Source organism: Ixodes scapularis, unplaced genomic scaffold, assembly GCF_016920785.2.
Source record: "Ixodes scapularis isolate PalLabHiFi unplaced genomic scaffold, ASM1692078v2 ptg000146l_1___fragment_2___debris__unscaffolded, whole genome shotgun sequence".
Lineage (NCBI taxonomy): Eukaryota > Metazoa > Arthropoda > Arachnida > Ixodida > Ixodidae > Ixodes > Ixodes scapularis.
The window spans coordinates 104,730-120,998 of record NW_024609922.1 but is presented as its reverse complement, the minus strand read 5'-3'; the positions used below and the strand labels follow the sequence as shown (position 1 = coordinate 120,998).

The 16,269-nt window shown below is 46.6% G+C and overlaps 1 protein-coding gene across 4 annotated transcripts; it reads right to left on the bottom strand.

The window, feature by feature from the left end:
- Nucleotides 1–2,288: 2,288 nt before the first annotated feature.
- LOC115326923 (putative nuclease HARBI1) lies at nucleotides 2,289–8,281 on the bottom strand. Of its 4 annotated transcripts, none has more exons than XR_006076955.1 (5): nucleotides 7,565–7,601; nucleotides 6,771–6,823; nucleotides 6,404–6,557; nucleotides 3,870–4,109; nucleotides 2,289–2,930 (listed from the first exon to the last, which is right to left on the bottom strand). XR_006076955.1 is itself a non-coding variant. In XM_040218534.1 (2 exons), exons 1-2 carry the CDS (start codon nucleotides 7,948–7,950, stop codon nucleotides 6,400–6,402), a joined length of 810 nt encoding a protein of 269 aa, XP_040074468.1. In that variant the 5' UTR covers nucleotides 7,951–8,281. The 4 variants fall into 4 exon arrangements, 1 of the variants encoding a protein (XP_040074468.1); XR_006076956.1 differs by having other exon boundaries at nucleotides 2,289–2,927; XR_005798772.2 differs by lacking the exons at nucleotides 6,404–6,557; nucleotides 6,771–6,823; nucleotides 7,565–7,601 and adding an exon at nucleotides 5,016–5,161.
- Nucleotides 8,282–16,269: the final 7,988 nt, after the last annotated feature.

The following is a 16,269-nucleotide window of genomic DNA, read 5'->3' as shown; positions in this document are numbered from 1 at the left end:
AGAAAGTTATGAGATTGTACCGCTATCAAAATTTCATGTCAGCAGAACTTGCGTTGTAATCAACGTCCAGCTTTCTTTTCTTTTTTTCACTTTTAAAACCTACCTCGAGCCCCAATCGCATGTTAGTGCAACAAATCTCTCTCCGAAAAACGGCCTCTAATCGCGGAGTCTGGTTTATAGTACAGTTCGTCGTGTTTTGTATTTGCAGCGCATCCACAACACCGACGAGCCCCTTTTAGCGACGGTTCAACGAAGGCAAGATGCAAACTAAAAACTTCCCTCAGAAGCAAAGATCCGTTACCTCAACAGAAGCTGCCGGCACGGATGCCGGCACGGCATTCGATCGAACTTCGGTACTGTCGTCTGCGAACTTGTACAACTGGAAAATAAACAAAGCTTCTATCAGAAAAGAAGTGTGCATATTTTCTCTTGCGCTTGTCTTTCTTCAATTTATTTTGTTTCAGATAACTAGATGTCTTATTAGGATTATAAAGAGAGACATAATTACGTAGCAGACGATCACAACCAATCTGAAATCTAAAATGAGTCAGGCGAATGCAAGCATCACCATGAAACGGCAGAGGAATTGGTCATTGGATGAACAATTAGAACTAATTCGGGCAGTGGGGGAGAGGAAACATCAAATTATGGGCAAGTTCAGTGCTACGGTCACGACCCAAACAAAAAGGCAGGCATGGGACGAAATTTACAGAGCCATGGGCTGTTTGCGCACCCCAGACCAGCTACAACAGTGCTGGAGAAACCTCTTAAAAAAGACTAGACAACTCTACAGCTTATTCAAGAAGCATGAACAGCGCACCGGTAAGTTCATTGTGTTCTTAAGTTCAAAAGATATTGCATTGCTTTAGTGATAATACATGAGCAACCAAACCTAGAAACGTGAATGTGGACATTTGTATATTCGTTCACCTTTGCCCTCTGCTGGGAGTCGACTTTTCACCTTCCTTGAACAGCAGCAAAAGCAGTGTTACAGCATCAGAAAACAATTTATTCCAGTTTATGTACAAGTTCTGCACAGGCTGTATGGAACTTGTAAAACAGTTCAGTGGAAGACCCAAAACTTCGGACAAAATATTAAAACAGATTATAAGAGAGCACAATGGTAGAGGCCGACAGGCCAAACTGTAAGAAAGTAAAAATTGCACGATTACACAGTCCACAGTTTCAGCAGTGTTATCTAGCAGTTAATGAATGTTTAAAAGAATGTCTCATGCAGTATTTGTTTATTTTAATTTTCCCATGAAAGTTCCATTTACATACTTGGTTGAACAGTGAACCCCACCTCCTCTGTTTTTGCTCGTAACTCGAGTAAGTAAGAGTCGAGACGAAATTACTACGCCTTAATTCATAGGTGCTGGGCCAAACCCCCACGTCCTGACGCCCCTCGTCGAGGCCGTCCTCGAAGTGATCGGCGAGGACTCGCCCAACCTGTGCGGGTTGGAGGCCACCATAGGTGACACGGAAGAGTAGGCGACTGGTTTCTAGACCCGATTGTGTGAAGAGTAAATGGTTTTAAGGAACCGGTCACAGTAATGCAGAACTGTCGTTCCAGGCGAGGTTCTAAAAGACGAGGACAAATGATGATAAGAAGATGGGCATGTTGCCATTTGAATGGCATTACTGCCGAGTACTTTTATATAAAGACCAGAGGCCGGATGCCCGAAATTTTCTTACAACAAAGTTACAAACTTTTGAGTATTCCCGAAGCAAAATGTTTGTAAGTTTTGCGCAAGTTCTGACGAAATCCGTAGCTTGCGCAAAACTTACGATCTTTGTGCTTCGGGAATACTTAAAAGTTCGTAAATTTGTCATAAGATAAATCTACTAACTTTTTTGTCGTAAGAAAGTTCCGGGAATCTGGCTTCAGTTCTATTTCAACAACAAAAGCTCAAAGGCGGTTCGAAATATAAGTCACGAAACCGTCTTCCAGAGTGCACTCTAAGATCTGACGAGGCACCAGCGCTACCACATTTCTAATTATTTTCAACAAGGCTGAAACAGTTTCACCGAAGCTACAAATTCATGCAATAACACGGCATGCAATGAGAAATCAGGTGGTAAAGCTGTTTATTACCATCTTATAGAAATTAAATGCAACAAAGTGGCAATGGCTTTTCTTTAATGCTAACTGTAGCACGCTTTCAATATGCAAATTAAAAGATCACACACAGTACAACCATCCTGTTGCTTGTTTTACCAACTTAGGAAAATTGGCTCAAACATTAACTTCATTCTGGTCAAGAAGTTAACTACCCCCATGATGGTAACCTATGTGAGTGAAATCAATACCAGTGAAGCTATGTGCTGTAATGTTTGAAGTTGTCCTATAAATGTGCAGTGCATTGTGGTTTGACTGGACATGTGACCACTAAATTTATGAACTGTTAATCGCATAGCTACACAGCTGCATTCTAACCTTTAGAATGCAGCTGTGTGCTCTTCACAACCAAATGCACATTTTCCTACACCATGTACTGGGCAATTGTGCAAGAAGTAACAACACTGCGCTCCGACCTCAAGCCTGTGCGTCAGTGTATAAACCAACTTGGCTCATAAACTTTGTCCTCTGTACCAACCCGTATGAATGAATTTTGGCGCAGCATCGGTGTCTTTATCAGGGTTACAAACTTTGCACAGTGTGTTCTCTTTGCCCATGCTGACAAGAACAAAACCTGACCACTTTTTACACATGAATTTGTCGCAGTGACAGCTCCAGGGGAATAGATCCACAGCCTGGTCTCTCTGGGAGCGGAGCAAGTGCGGCAGTGCTGCACGAGAGTCGGCCGCTGGAGGCGGTGCAGCGGGCTCCAACAAATGTGCCATACAGCCGACGTTGGTGCCGGGAGGCTTCACAGCGCTTCTTGCAGGAGACAGAAAGGCAGCAGCAGCTCGAGGGAGCTAATCTCCTGCTGGAGAAGGAGAGCACAGAAATGGTTAAGCAAGCTGCCACGGCAACAATTGCAGCAGCAACTGCTGCCGAGGAGTTCTACCAGCAGTCAAAAAAATTACTAGAGGACCAAAAAAATTTAATTCAACTGGAAACACAGCGTGCAGAATTGGAAATCAAATTGCTAAAAAAACAATTAGGAGAAGAGTAAACATTGACATATTACGCTGTTTTTAATTTTCATTTTGAATGTATATATATATATGACAAAGCCAACACAGCTGCTGATAAATAAAATCCATTTTACTTGCAACTGTATATTTCTAGATTCAGATCTGCTATACTCTGTCTCGTCCTACGATGGACTAAAGCCCAATGCTACACGCCGCCGGGTCCAATCACGAGCCTGTTTGAAACCATGTGGTATATTTACTCCGTCAAACATATCGGTGCGCCGAAACGTGTCATGCGAAGACAAGTTTTTCATCTGCTTATCAAGAACTAACGGCGGCTCCGCCTGCTTGCAGGGTTTTTGCTCTAGTTCCTTGTCACAGCACGAATAGTTGCGACGCTCAAGGAATCTTGACTGCTGATCCATCTCCGTGTGCTCTGTCCGTACCGCCGTCAGCCTCGTATGCGCCTCAGTTGCCGCTAAGACTAAAAGCCTGCCTTGCATGTACTCATCGGAAGATCGTCTGGCTAATTTTATCATTTGCCTAATTTATCTTCGTATCTCCCTGAACCATAGCCTATGGTATTCGTGTTCCCGCTGCGCCGGGGTAATCGGCAGCAGTAGTCAAGCGTAATATGTGGGGACGGCGTGGGCGAAAATTCCACTCTCTTCCAACCTAACGCAGAAACAACATTTGGTATTCCAATGTTTGATCAATTAAAAACAAGCAGAATGCACTGGTACTCAAGACCATGCAAAGCAGCATGTGCAATATATTGGTATACTTACGCTCAACCGAAGAACTGGCTGACGATGGCATCCCGAGCCTCGTTGCTTTCATCACGGCCCGCTGCCACGGGCTCGACGGGAACCTCTTCGGGGAGGACAGTCCTTGGCATGCTGCAGGGGTATGTCTTGGCCAGGTTGTGCAGGACACAGCAGGCAACAGTGATGTCGCAGCATCTCTCTGGCTGCATCCTCAACTCAGCATGGAGGCAATGAAATCTCCGCTTGAGCTGGCCTATTGTCCTGCACAGTGTATAAATAGAGCAAGATCTGTTATCCTTTTGAAGTGGTTTATAAGAACATCTAATGAGATCGGCATGCGATGTCTATCATCGCTCCAGCCCATCGAAAACATGGTATTATGCCTAATAGTTAATATTTTTGTTGGAATATTTTAACATAGTAATGAAATGCAGATTTTGTTAAAGATTTCAGTGATGTGATTGGTCTGAGTCATTTTGGAGCAGCCCTTGGAGCAGTAAAAAGTCAATTATGTTGCAACAAAAAGAACTTTTGTAGCATAAGCGCACATTCATTTTTATTGATACCAATGCAAACATCACGTCAAGATTAATTTTTCGGCCTGTCCAACTAAAGGGCAAAGTCTACGTTGCCTTCTCACATACGTTCAAACCTTTGTTAGAATCAACTGCGCAGCAAGAGTTCCTCAAACACAAAACTATAGCGTTCAGTTGCGTGGAGAAGCACCATGACAGGGTAACAAAAAGGTGAGTGATGAAGGACAGCACAAACTCCTTTAAATGGTTATTTTAGGTACTGAATGCCACTAAATTAGTACAATAACATTGGTCACATAAACTGATGTTTCCTTCAAGTTCTAGAGGTTGTAATAAAACTGCAATTTATAAATGAGATAAAAAAACAAAGCAATTATCATTTGATTATCAACATAAATTACATTTTATCTGTAGAACTTCAGAGCAAAAACGGCATGTGAACGAAACTTAAAAACAAACCCGCCGAACTCATTCAGGCTCTTCCTGAGATTTCATCCACTGCTCCTGTCAATTTAGTTCTAATCTACTCGCACCTACAGAAAATTGATAGCTAAACAAATGAGTTGGCATAAATAAATAAACATGCATAAGAGCATATATAAATGCTCTTGCAATACCAAAGTACCCTTACTAAATCTCGAAATTGGAAAAGGTGCCGCCGGGATCTTGTAATCCATCATATTTACGAGCCGAAGTTGTGTTCAGGAATTGTGTTGAGTCTCACTTTGGAGGAGAGCTTTCTCCTTAACACAGGGTCCGCTGCAGAGAAGCAAGACATACAAAGTTGCAATGCCTACTCCGTGGTGTTTGCTTCTTTGCAGTACACCGGTGCGTGGTGAAAAGCGCATTCAACGACACTATAGTCCGTTGCAACCTAAGAACGAAGGGCGAGGGTAAGACGGGTTGGGGAGGAGGAAGCAGGCGGAACGCTAAAGATAGAAGGAGGTTTCCCCCTCTCTTCTCTAGCGTTCCGTCTGCTTCCTCCTCCCCGGCCTGTCTTACCCTCGCCCTTCGTTCTTAGGTTGCAACGGACTATAGCTAACCCTCCAGAATGAACAGACGACTAACATAAAAATTATTGCGAAACTTCCAGATATTGCCTGTCATTCATACGAAATGTGATGGAATGGTATCGTATACGAGAGTAATCAAAAGTTTTGAAAACCTGAAAACTTGCGTAAGCATATCGTGACGGTCCGGCCGGGCAGCGAAGCCCGAGCTATTATATTTTCAGTATTATTAAAATGAAAATAAGTTTTGGTGCTACGTTGGTGCAAATTTCTCACATTTTTGTTAAATGTAGCAGGACGTAGCAGGGTAATCACTTTGGCGCAAATGGCGCAGCAATCCCATCACAGATATATTGAAAATGTTCTTCGCAAAAACTTGCAAGGAAAATTGCAGTTTGAGATAAGCAGTATTTAATAAGATATGCTTGAATAAGTCTGTACACAAACTGTCTAAAAACAAAACCTGCCTAAGCCAGTGTTTTTTTTAACATTGCAAGCTGTTTTTTTTTTCTAAGAATTGCTTTACATTTAGGCAATATAGAGTAACAAAAAAAATTAACTGCTATTGTTTGAAATGTGTAAACAGCTAGTAAAAACCTGTAGGTTAATAAACCCAGTCATACAGGAAGGATATGTTTCAGAGAAGTTCTAACTTCTATTCTGGAGTTTATACAGAAAAGAGCAAATGAAATATAACAATTATTGTGACATATAGAGTTAACTGGCTAATGGTTGAATTTTGTGAATTGATGTTCTTCATTCCCACAATGCTGGCTAACCTTAGAATAAACATTTCAGGCTATGGCAGTAGGTTATAGCCCGTAGTATAAATAAGGTATAGTAGAGATACGCCTTCCTCTCCTTGCTTCTGAGCAGCCGTAGCCTACTATGCAAGAACATAAAAATGGCAACAAATGTAAAGCTCAGGCACAACCACATAAAAAAGGTTAGGTGCTTCAAGGTACCGAAACACTGAACCGTCGAACCAGGACGCATAGCCTGGCTTTACCGTTCCACGATGCTCCTCGTTGTGCTATGTGACGCATTGTAGGCGACCTCCGCTGCTGATGACGGAGACAGGAAGGGCGTCATCAGCCATGGCTTGCAGGTGTAGCCGCTGTCTCCAAGCAGTAGGCCCTCGTAAACGCCATCGGCCAGCTTGCCTGACAACGAGCCCTCGGTGAATATCCTAGAGTCGTGGGTGCTTCCAGGCCATTTTCCAACCACATTGCGGATACGGTAAAAGACGTCAACCACTAACTGTACATTTATTGAATGATACAGATGGCGGTTAACGTACACCTCCTCATGCACTTGTGGTGCCTGTATCCGAATGTGAGTGCCATCAACAGCACCCACGACCGAAGGAAACCCACCGATCTCAAAGAAGGCCTGTTGTAAGGCATGACCCTCAGCTTCACCTGGCCACCTGCATTGTAGATGGATTTGAGTCAGTCTGTAGCACTATGACATTAACAGTGACAGTTTTGTTGTTATGATCACATGCTTCAAAATAACACAGCTATCATTCATCGTCATCAATAGTGAGCAATAAAAGCCTCGTCTGCACAATGACAGTACTCAGTAGCCGCAAGACTAGCTCAGTAGCAACAAGTGCATAGTTGGGAGTGCAGAAACCAGGCTGTTTGTAAATGTCTGCACTCCTACTTTATTTGTAGATTAGTTGAATTTGCACCTGCACCAATAATAGGTACTAAGGGAGTCATTTTGTACACTCCAGTTGGTTCGTGTAATTTTACTGCCCAGTTCACTGGTCTGCATGTCACGCTCATTACCAAAAAACAAATATCGAGTGCTGAAGCAACACTTTTAATGATCCTTTAGGGAGGTACCAGTATACGTGGGGATCGATGCGCTGGCAGATATTCAGGCTAGCAAGCCTACAGCTTAGGAAACAAAAACGAAAGGGTCATTGCGCAGGGGGTGCGCCGTAAATAAATTGCAGAATAGGTGTGCGGAGAAGACCACCTTTAACGAATTCGGGGGTTTCAGCGAACACAATTCACACACCGAAATTTCTATACAAAGGGTTTCTGAAATAATGGTGATTGCTCATCGAGCAATCTAGGCCCAGGCTTTTTTTCTCGGAAAACTGGCCTGCACATGCGCCTAATATCGGGACGCACCAGAGATGCTCCAGACCACTTACCCTATGAAGTCTTGGGCACGACGTGCCAAGGCCTGAGTCACCCGCCTCACAGTCCGCGAAGCAGTGGAGACGTGCACACGGATGTAGTCCCCTGCGGTGATGAGGAAGTTCCCCGTGGCGTAGAACTGTAAGGCGACAATGACCTGCTGCTCTGCAGAGAGAGCGCGGCTGCGACGCGTCGGCCGCTCCAAGTCCGGGCGCAGTGTGTCGGCGAGGAACACAATGCCCGCGCGACCGAATCGAAAGCGCTCCTGCAGTTCGTCCTCATCGAACTCCTCCAAAGGGTTCAAGCGGTCACGGAACACACGCTGCCGTCCCATCATCACAACAGCGTACTGGGCGAACACGCGCTCTCTTCGATGTCGGCGTCGCGTCACAGTCGACATTGCGTCCCTTATCTTCACCAATCCGTCCGCAAATCAGTTGTCAGTCAGTCCGGTAGTCAGTCGGCGAGCGAGTCGGAGGGTCGGTTGGGCAAACGGCAGGAGAAGACAAACAGTGAAAATCAGGTGATAACTAAAGCGCGGGAAACGTGCGTCGCAAAACACGGAGAACAAAACAACCAAAAACAACGAATCTATAAAGACCGTTGCCAGACCCGAAATCAACGCTGCAAACTTATGCTGTGTTTGGCGGCACAATAGATGCATCAAGATATTTATTATTTTTTTAAAGTACATATATATTTTCATGCATAAAAAGAAACATTGTGATACGATGTTGTTTTTATTTTTCTTAATAAAGACAAAACTAGTAAAAACGTTTCTTAAAAGGCTATTGTTTGCTTCGACCGGAAGGTGGCGGGAGCTACCGCATAATAATAAAACACGGAGAAATTGTGCGTTGAGTTTTTGTCGAACGCGGCTAGGTACTCGGATGTCCCTAGGTAGGGAAACGCGGTTAACTTTTAACCGCGGTTAGAGTTAACCAGCTTCGAGCAAACGGGCCCTGGAGTCGTAGCTAGAGCAGCCGCCTCGAGGAAAAGAAGTGAGCAGAGCCAAGATCCCCGCCTTCCGAGCCGCCATGTTTGTTTACCGAGACGAGGTAACACCTCGACTATAATAGGAAGACGAAGCGAGGGAAAGAAAGGGCCGAAGGAGGCGGAGAGCGTTAACTCAAGGCCGCGTCGGCCCGCAGTGCGCGAAGCTGCAAAGCCTCCTTTCGACGGTGCAACTGGTGCAGCAACGCGCCGGTGTCGTGCGCCGCACCAAGTCCCAAATGAACGTAGTGCAGCCGCACCAACACGACCATCTGAACGCGACGCGTCCATCGGTGCAGCGCGGTGCGGTGCGGTGCGCCCCACCAGTGGTGGCGCTACCCACGATGCAGCAGGTTGCCAGAGTAGCAGCACCGTTACACCTCCTTTCTTTATGAGGGATGGCGAAAGCAGTGAAGTTACGGGTGCTGCTGAAAACGCTCGTCGTACCACAACCTTGCGGGTGGTTGTCGCGCACGTGTTCGTTTCGCGGCAGTTCCTTGATCTGTGGAAAGCTGCCCTGTCTCCACGGGCGTGTCTGCCATGAAGTTGCTCAGCGCAGGCGCTTGAAGATAAGTTTCTTCACTTTCAGTTTCTTCACTTTCTGCTGAAGGGCCGGAAGAGTAAGCACGTTCTGTGGCACGGGCCTCGGGGTGGTGTGCATCTAGCACAAAGTCTTCGTAGGTGGGACGGAGGTGCACCCTATTTCTTCTCAATTCTTGTCCATCTTCCGTGCTTACTATATATGAACGTGGAGCTACACCTCGTTGTACCTGAGCCTTTCTGTTCCACCCCCGATCGTCCCGGATTCGCACGACTTGACCCTCAGCAAGAGGAACCTGTGTAGATCCCCGATTGCGGCACTGAGAGCGCTTCTGTACTTGTGATGGGGCCCGTGGCGCAAAGTGGGGAATGGGAGACCGCAATCTGCTTCTCATGAGCAGCTGCCTCGGGCTCCGGCCATCGTCCAGTGGAGTTGACCTGTAATTTAACAGTCCAGGCCAAAAATCTTCGTTGGCGTCAATCGTTTTTTTCGAAATTCGTTTAACTATCTGGACTCCTTTTTCGGCGACTCCATTTGAGCGAGGAAAGCGAGGGCTTGATGTTGTGTGTATGAAGTCGTACTTGTGAGCGAATTACCGAAACTCGTGTGAGGAAACTTTGGACCATTATCCGAGCATATAGTTCCAGTGGTATTCCATGTCTTGAGAATAAGCTACTAAGCTTCTCCAGCACAGGCGCTGACGTGACCTCTCGAAGTTTTTCGACTTCCTGAAAGTTAAGTGAAAGCGTCATAGGCTACGAGGTAAGAGGAACCAGCACGCTCGAAAAGATCAACGCCAATTCGATTCCAGGGGAGATCGGAAACTGACCGCATAAGGAAGGGCTCACTTGGCAGCCTATACGCATACTGCTGACAAACCCGACATCGCTGAACAAGAGACTGGATGTCTTCATTGATACCAGGCCAGAAAACCAGTTCTCTTGCTCTGGCCTCACAATTGTTACTGCCGAGATGACCCGCGTGAATTCTTTCAAGAATTATTTTTCTCATGCTGTGAGGAATGATAAATTTTCTGCCTTTGAAAAAAATTCATTCTGCTACTGTTAACTCCTTTTCAAAGGCCCTGTATAGACCTTGAATAGGTCTGTGATTTTCAAGGCTATTCATTACTTGAGCAAGAGTTTCATCACTAGCTGTCGCAGCTGTAGCTGTTCCCGTGTTTTCGGACTGACCATATTGTAATCAACCCCTACAGCATGTAGCTCAACGTCTGATTCGTATTGTTCTTCCTTCTCACTCCTTGAGAATGCTCTTGAGAAGTCATCCGGAACGACTAGATCCTTTCCAGGAATGAACTTCAAGTCAAAGTCGTACTTCATTAACCGTAAAAAAGAACCTTTGCAATCGAGGGGACATGTCAACCACAGACTTCTTTGCTATGGAGATAAGAGGTTTGTGGTCCGTTTCAACTAAAACCTTCCTCCCATACACAAAGTCGTGAAACCTCTTGAGCCCGTAAGTGACTCCCAGGGTCTCCTTTTCAATCTGGGAGTACCTCGTCTCTGTATCTGACAGAGCTCGCGAGGCGTACGACACCGGCCGCCACCCATTTTCGTGCAGTTGCATTAATGCAGCCCCTAATCCGTATTGCGACGCATCTGTCGATACTCTCACTGGTTTCGCAGGGTCAAAAAGCGCAAGTGTCGGAGCGGTCACTAGGAGTATCTTCAGGCGCTCCCACTCTGTTTGATGCGCCGCAGTCCACTCAAATACAGTTCTTCTCTTTGAGGATGTCACGTAATAAGTTTGTTTTGGACGAAAAATTAGGTATATACTTGCCCCAAATAACTTATAAATCCCAACAAACGCTGCGCATCATTTTTGTTATCTGGCGTCGGAAAGTCGTGACTCCCTGAACTAGGGTGGGGCTCGGTATGATTCCGTTCTGATTTATCACGTCTCCTAGGAAAGTGACTTTTTTGCAGGATAACTTCCACTTCTCTAAATTAAGTGTGAGACCTCGCGTTGCTCGGCTTAACACTACCCGTAGACGTTCATCATGTTCGGCTTCGGTTCTTGCCCAGACAAGTATGTCGTCTATATACACATGAACTCCCGGCAAACCTTCAAGTATTTCTGACATCGTTTTTAGAAAGACTTCAGGAGCTGAGGCAATTCCAAAAGGTAGTCGCGTATACTGATACCGCCCACGCGGAGTGGCGAACGTGCAAATGTCTTCGGTCTCATCGTCTACCGGTATCTGATGAAAACCGGAGTTAGCATTTAGGGTAGAAAACCACTGTGCTCCGCAAAGTTCTGCCTCAATGTCCTCGCGTTTCGGAAGCTGATAATGCTCACGCTTCACCCATTCATTAATATGACGAGGGTCTAAGCACACTCGAATGTTCCCGTCTTTTTTGTGGGCAATCACCAAAGGGCTTACCCAGCTGATGGGCTTGTCAACGTTCCGGATGATTCCGGCGGCTGTCAGACGTTGCAGCTCTGCCTCCAATGGTTTTCGCAAGTCTTGAGGAACCCTTCGTGCTGCTTGAACAACCGGCTGGGCTCCTTCCCTAAGCACCATGTGGTAGGTTTTCTTGATGCAGCGTAAGGCATTGAATACTTCGGAAAAGTCAGAAATGACTGCGTTGGTGTTGTCGCTGACCGCTGATATTCGGTTTACCAAACCAAACTGCTCGCAGGCTTGGAGACCCAAAATCAGAGTGCGAGATTTCTTCACCACAAAACATTCCAGGGTCGCTAAACTCGTCAAGCACAACTTTGTGTCCGAAAGTTGCGGAACGCGCTAATTGGACTCTCGCGACGCTGACGTCGCGCCGAGCGAGGTGTCAATCATTCAAAGCAAAGTTCATCGAGGCGCGCGTGCGGCGCGTGAGGGGCGCGAGGAGCCCGCTGATTGAACGGCTTCGCCGATGACGTAGCGCCCATTTTTCCCTACATCCCTACGCCAAGCTAAAATTAATGCTTTGCAGATTGTCCCTAGGCGACCTGCTGACGCTCAAAATCCCTCCGAAGTTTCTGTTAAAAAGAAACCTCGTTTGTCGAAGTTGTCGCTGACGTCAAAGTGACGTTTCCGAACTTTGCGAGAGCCGTGGTTTGAGCTCGAGATCTTCGCTTCGGATCGAGGCGAAGTTAAACTTTGTCAACATGGCGGTGCCGTACGCAGCGGCCGAGCTTATCTTCCGCCACCGTCGGCGTCGCTACCGAGACCACCGGGGACGCCTTTTAACTCCCCGACGACGACTTTCGGCGACATTACCGCCTATCAAAAGCCGTTGTGCGTTGACTCTGCGACGAGCTTCGTTCGCCGCCTCGGACCGTGGTACAACAAGTTCTCTGCGCGCTCCGGTTCTTCGGAGCCGGTAGCTTTCAAGGCATGGTGGCGACTGACAAGTACCTGTCAGTCTCCCACATGACAGTGAACCGGGCTGCCAGAGCTTTTGCGGCTGCCATCGTTTTTTTTTTTTTGTTTTTTTTTTATTTTTTTTTCTTTAATATTCGAAGAGGTACTAATAAGCTGGTATACAATTCAGAATGTTGGGAAACAAACAAGAACCGGGGTAATTCTTGGGTAGGGTCGAGTCTCCCGGCAGCCGGCAGAATTATTTCCCCGAAATTCTACTGGCAGTTGTCACTCATTGGCGGTCAAATCAGTTCATCGAACGACGTGTCATCGACAGATCGTTTCATCGGCGCGCGATGTAATCACATGAAAGAGATTGTCTTCTGTTAGAGGTATATACACATTAATCATTTTCCCACCTTTAAACATGTAAGTGGGGTGTCCCATAACTAACACCTTAATAAGTGTAGCGATGGACCTTATAAAAGAAATGTAAACTTCACACCTTTAAAAATGTGTGATTTTTTAAACACGTTTCTTACAATGTATGATAATGCCTACACCTTTTTATAAAGATGTAAAACTACAATACCCCTTCTCGTCAGGCACGTACCCAAGGGGAGGGGGGGGGGGCATAGGCCTGGCCTTCCCGCCCCCCCCCCCCCCGAGATTTTCCATTTTGCTGGGGCCTCCTCTCCTCCCTCCCCCTCATAGAGCACTTTGTCATCGGGCCCCCCCCCCCCCCCCCCCTTTAAACAAAAATCTGGCTACGTGCCTGCTTCTCCTCAAGGTGTAATTACCACAGTACATTTCTTTTTTGGGGTGTACACAGTGGCACGGGACCCATTAATATGACTGAACAAATAAATTACACAAACGAGTTGCCGAAACAGCACGTTGCTTCTTGGCGAGTGTCGAGGCGATATCGTCCGAAAACCGGCTTCAATATTGGCCGGATGTACGTTTTTGCGCCTCGTCCCTACATCCGGCAGGTGTGGGAGTACCGATGCAAATAAACGATTTATGTCTAATAGCACTGGCACCACTGATTTCTTAGGAGGCTAGAACGTGGATAGAGGCCTGTATTGCTGGGGTCGAGCGGCACCACCGGCAGTCATCGCTTGACACGATCTTATGCATGCTATAGGAGAAAAGGGAAAACTCAATTTTATTACGTTAGTAGGTTATTCTCTACCATGAAACTTCTATCATATTTCCGCAAATAACAGTTAATATTGTGGGCAAGAATATTAAACGCGTTAGAATACCAATCTTGTTTAACTAAATGTTGTGTGGTTATGTTATGTTATGTTATGTGTTTGTGTTTATGTGTTTAATGAGACAAGGGCTACCGAGAGCTATTGTGGAATCATCCGTGATTTCGGAGTCATCAAAGCTCAGCAAACGATAAGTTAGAATGCCTTTACTGGGGATTTTCGCATCGTTTTGACCGCTTGTACATAGTGCTTCATGGTGAAAGCTTTTTCTTTGAACTCCTGTGAGGGCTTCCGTGACAAACTGAAAGTCGGAGCGCGCCGTTCAGTCGCTCGACGTGCCATTTATTTAGCAACCGAAGCAAGCGACGTCGGTAAAGTCAATCGTGCTCCGGCCAATTTTTTTTAATCGATGTTCAAACGCTTGACGAATGTCTATTTGATCTCAAAGAACCCGACATAAACACCGGAGCACGTCATAAAATGCTCGCCCTCGAGCACCGCGTACAAGCTTCCAATTTTTGCATGTTTCTTACTTAGGCTTGCGTGTATTGCCTCATGGTGTAAAAGGCCAAAGCAACAAGGACGAAAACGAAGGGAGAACAAGACAGGACGCGGCATATTGTCTGTCGTCAAGCAATGGTCCCCGGTGAGGCCAGTGAAGGGCTCCCAATTCGCGATACAGACTTGCACTAGGAGAGTTCTAATGCATTACACCCGCCGAGTGCTGCACGGAGAACAGGCCCCGAACGAACTTGCCGAATGCACCCAGTGCGGACTGATGCTGTCGCCATAGATGTTGTAGAAAAGTACCGACCTCAAACCGAAACTAGCGCCTTTTGGTTCGACGTGATGGGTGGGAATGCGAGAGCGCAGTCGCTGCCATCGTTTACCCGTTGGTTGCTGCAACGTGGAACTTACATTTGCGATGACTTCCACTTAAGCAACTTGGCTGTCAGAGATATCTACAGACGGCGTAAGTTTCCGAAACCAGTTGACTACAAAGCAGCATACGCTTGAGGAAATTGATGGCACTGTACGCGCAAGAGCTTGCTTCGTTTTAAGCATAATATTATGAGTGAACCACTGAAAGGATACGGCTTAAATCTAGTTATTTGGAACAGCTAGCAATACGTTTCGTAAGACTTTTTATTTCTCTGGTGAGAGCATTGAGAACGAGAGCTTTCTCAAAAAACAATATGACGGGCCAAGATAGCTGCCGTTCAAATATGACTTTGCTTGAGTCTCGGGCAACGTCTCCATGTTTAGCCTTTTGGACACTAAGTGAATGCGTCGCAGGTTTCTGCTGTGGGAGTTTTGTCGAAAAATGTTGCACTTTTTACCCATACACAAATGATGCTAGATCTCGCGGCCACTGTGGTTGTCCTGGGCCTTTCATTACACACTGGTAGGTTTCAGCGTCTGTACGGCTACAAAACGACTCAAATTTCTCAAATAAAAGACGGGCCGTCAATTCCTCCCTTCGTGAAATATCAGACGCTTACAATTCAAGCTCGCGTTTCAGTTTGTGGCCCGCGGGACGCGATTTCGAGCAGAAAACCAACTTTTTCTTTCAGTTCCGCTGTGCGAATGCCTCATCGTAGCAGAAGAACTCTCGTCGTCTGCTCTCGCTCCTCGCCTGGGCGAGGCATGACGGGATTGTCGGCGCTAGAGAGCCCAAAGACGACGTACAGCGAGCGGCGTGAACGCTCGCCTCCCCGCGCTGTCTCGTGCTCTCGTGCACCGCCTAGGGATCGCGGGGGATTTTTCGTCAAAAGTTGCGAAGTTGAGCGCGCGCTGGGAGGAGGAAACTTAGCGGCGTTCTTTTGGTCACTCCCCCCGCTACGTCAAAAAGCGAAGAATGTTTTGCTCCACGAGTTTAGCTACCCAGTAGGCCTTGCTTGTTGCATGACACCATCAAGCTGGTTTTTCCTTTATGGGAAATCAAACCGCCGTTGTAGCTTCGCAGGACTGCAGCGCTCTTTTGCAGCACAATGTTCTTTCTGGCACGCAGCAGCCACGAGAGCGGCAGTAAGTTTGCGTGAGCTCCGGTGTCCAGTTTGAAGGAGATCTCCTTGCCAGCCACAGTTGCCGGTGCCAGCCACTCAGAACCACGTCCTTCACTGCATTCGCTGATTTCAAGAATGTCGAAATCTTGGCTGCCTTCACTTTCTTGTTCCACGATGTTTTTTACTTCATGCACTCGGTCCGCCTCGCAACAAGCCTCAAAATGGCCTTTCTTGTTACAGCTTCTACAAACTTTGCCTACAGCTGGACAAGTAAGGCCCCGGTGAATTAAGTTGCACTTTGCGCACCGGTCTTTTCGTTCGCCTTGTTTGTGAATAGAGACTCGCCCCTCCGACCCTCTACCCTTAATGAAGTGGACCGTTTTTTCTGGCCCCTCTAATGCCTTCATCTGCTTGGCAGCGATTTCGTCCACTCTGGAAATTTCCACAGCCTTTTCTAACGTCAGATCGTGTTCCCGAAGAAGTCTTTGGCGCAATTTCTTGCTTGCAGTTTCATATGCATTCTGATCTCGGATCATTGACCCTTTCAGCATCGAAAACTCGCACGATTTGGATTTCAACTGCAAGTCGCGATGGAATTGCTCGATGGCTCACCTTCGGCCTGGATGCGTGTTCTGAA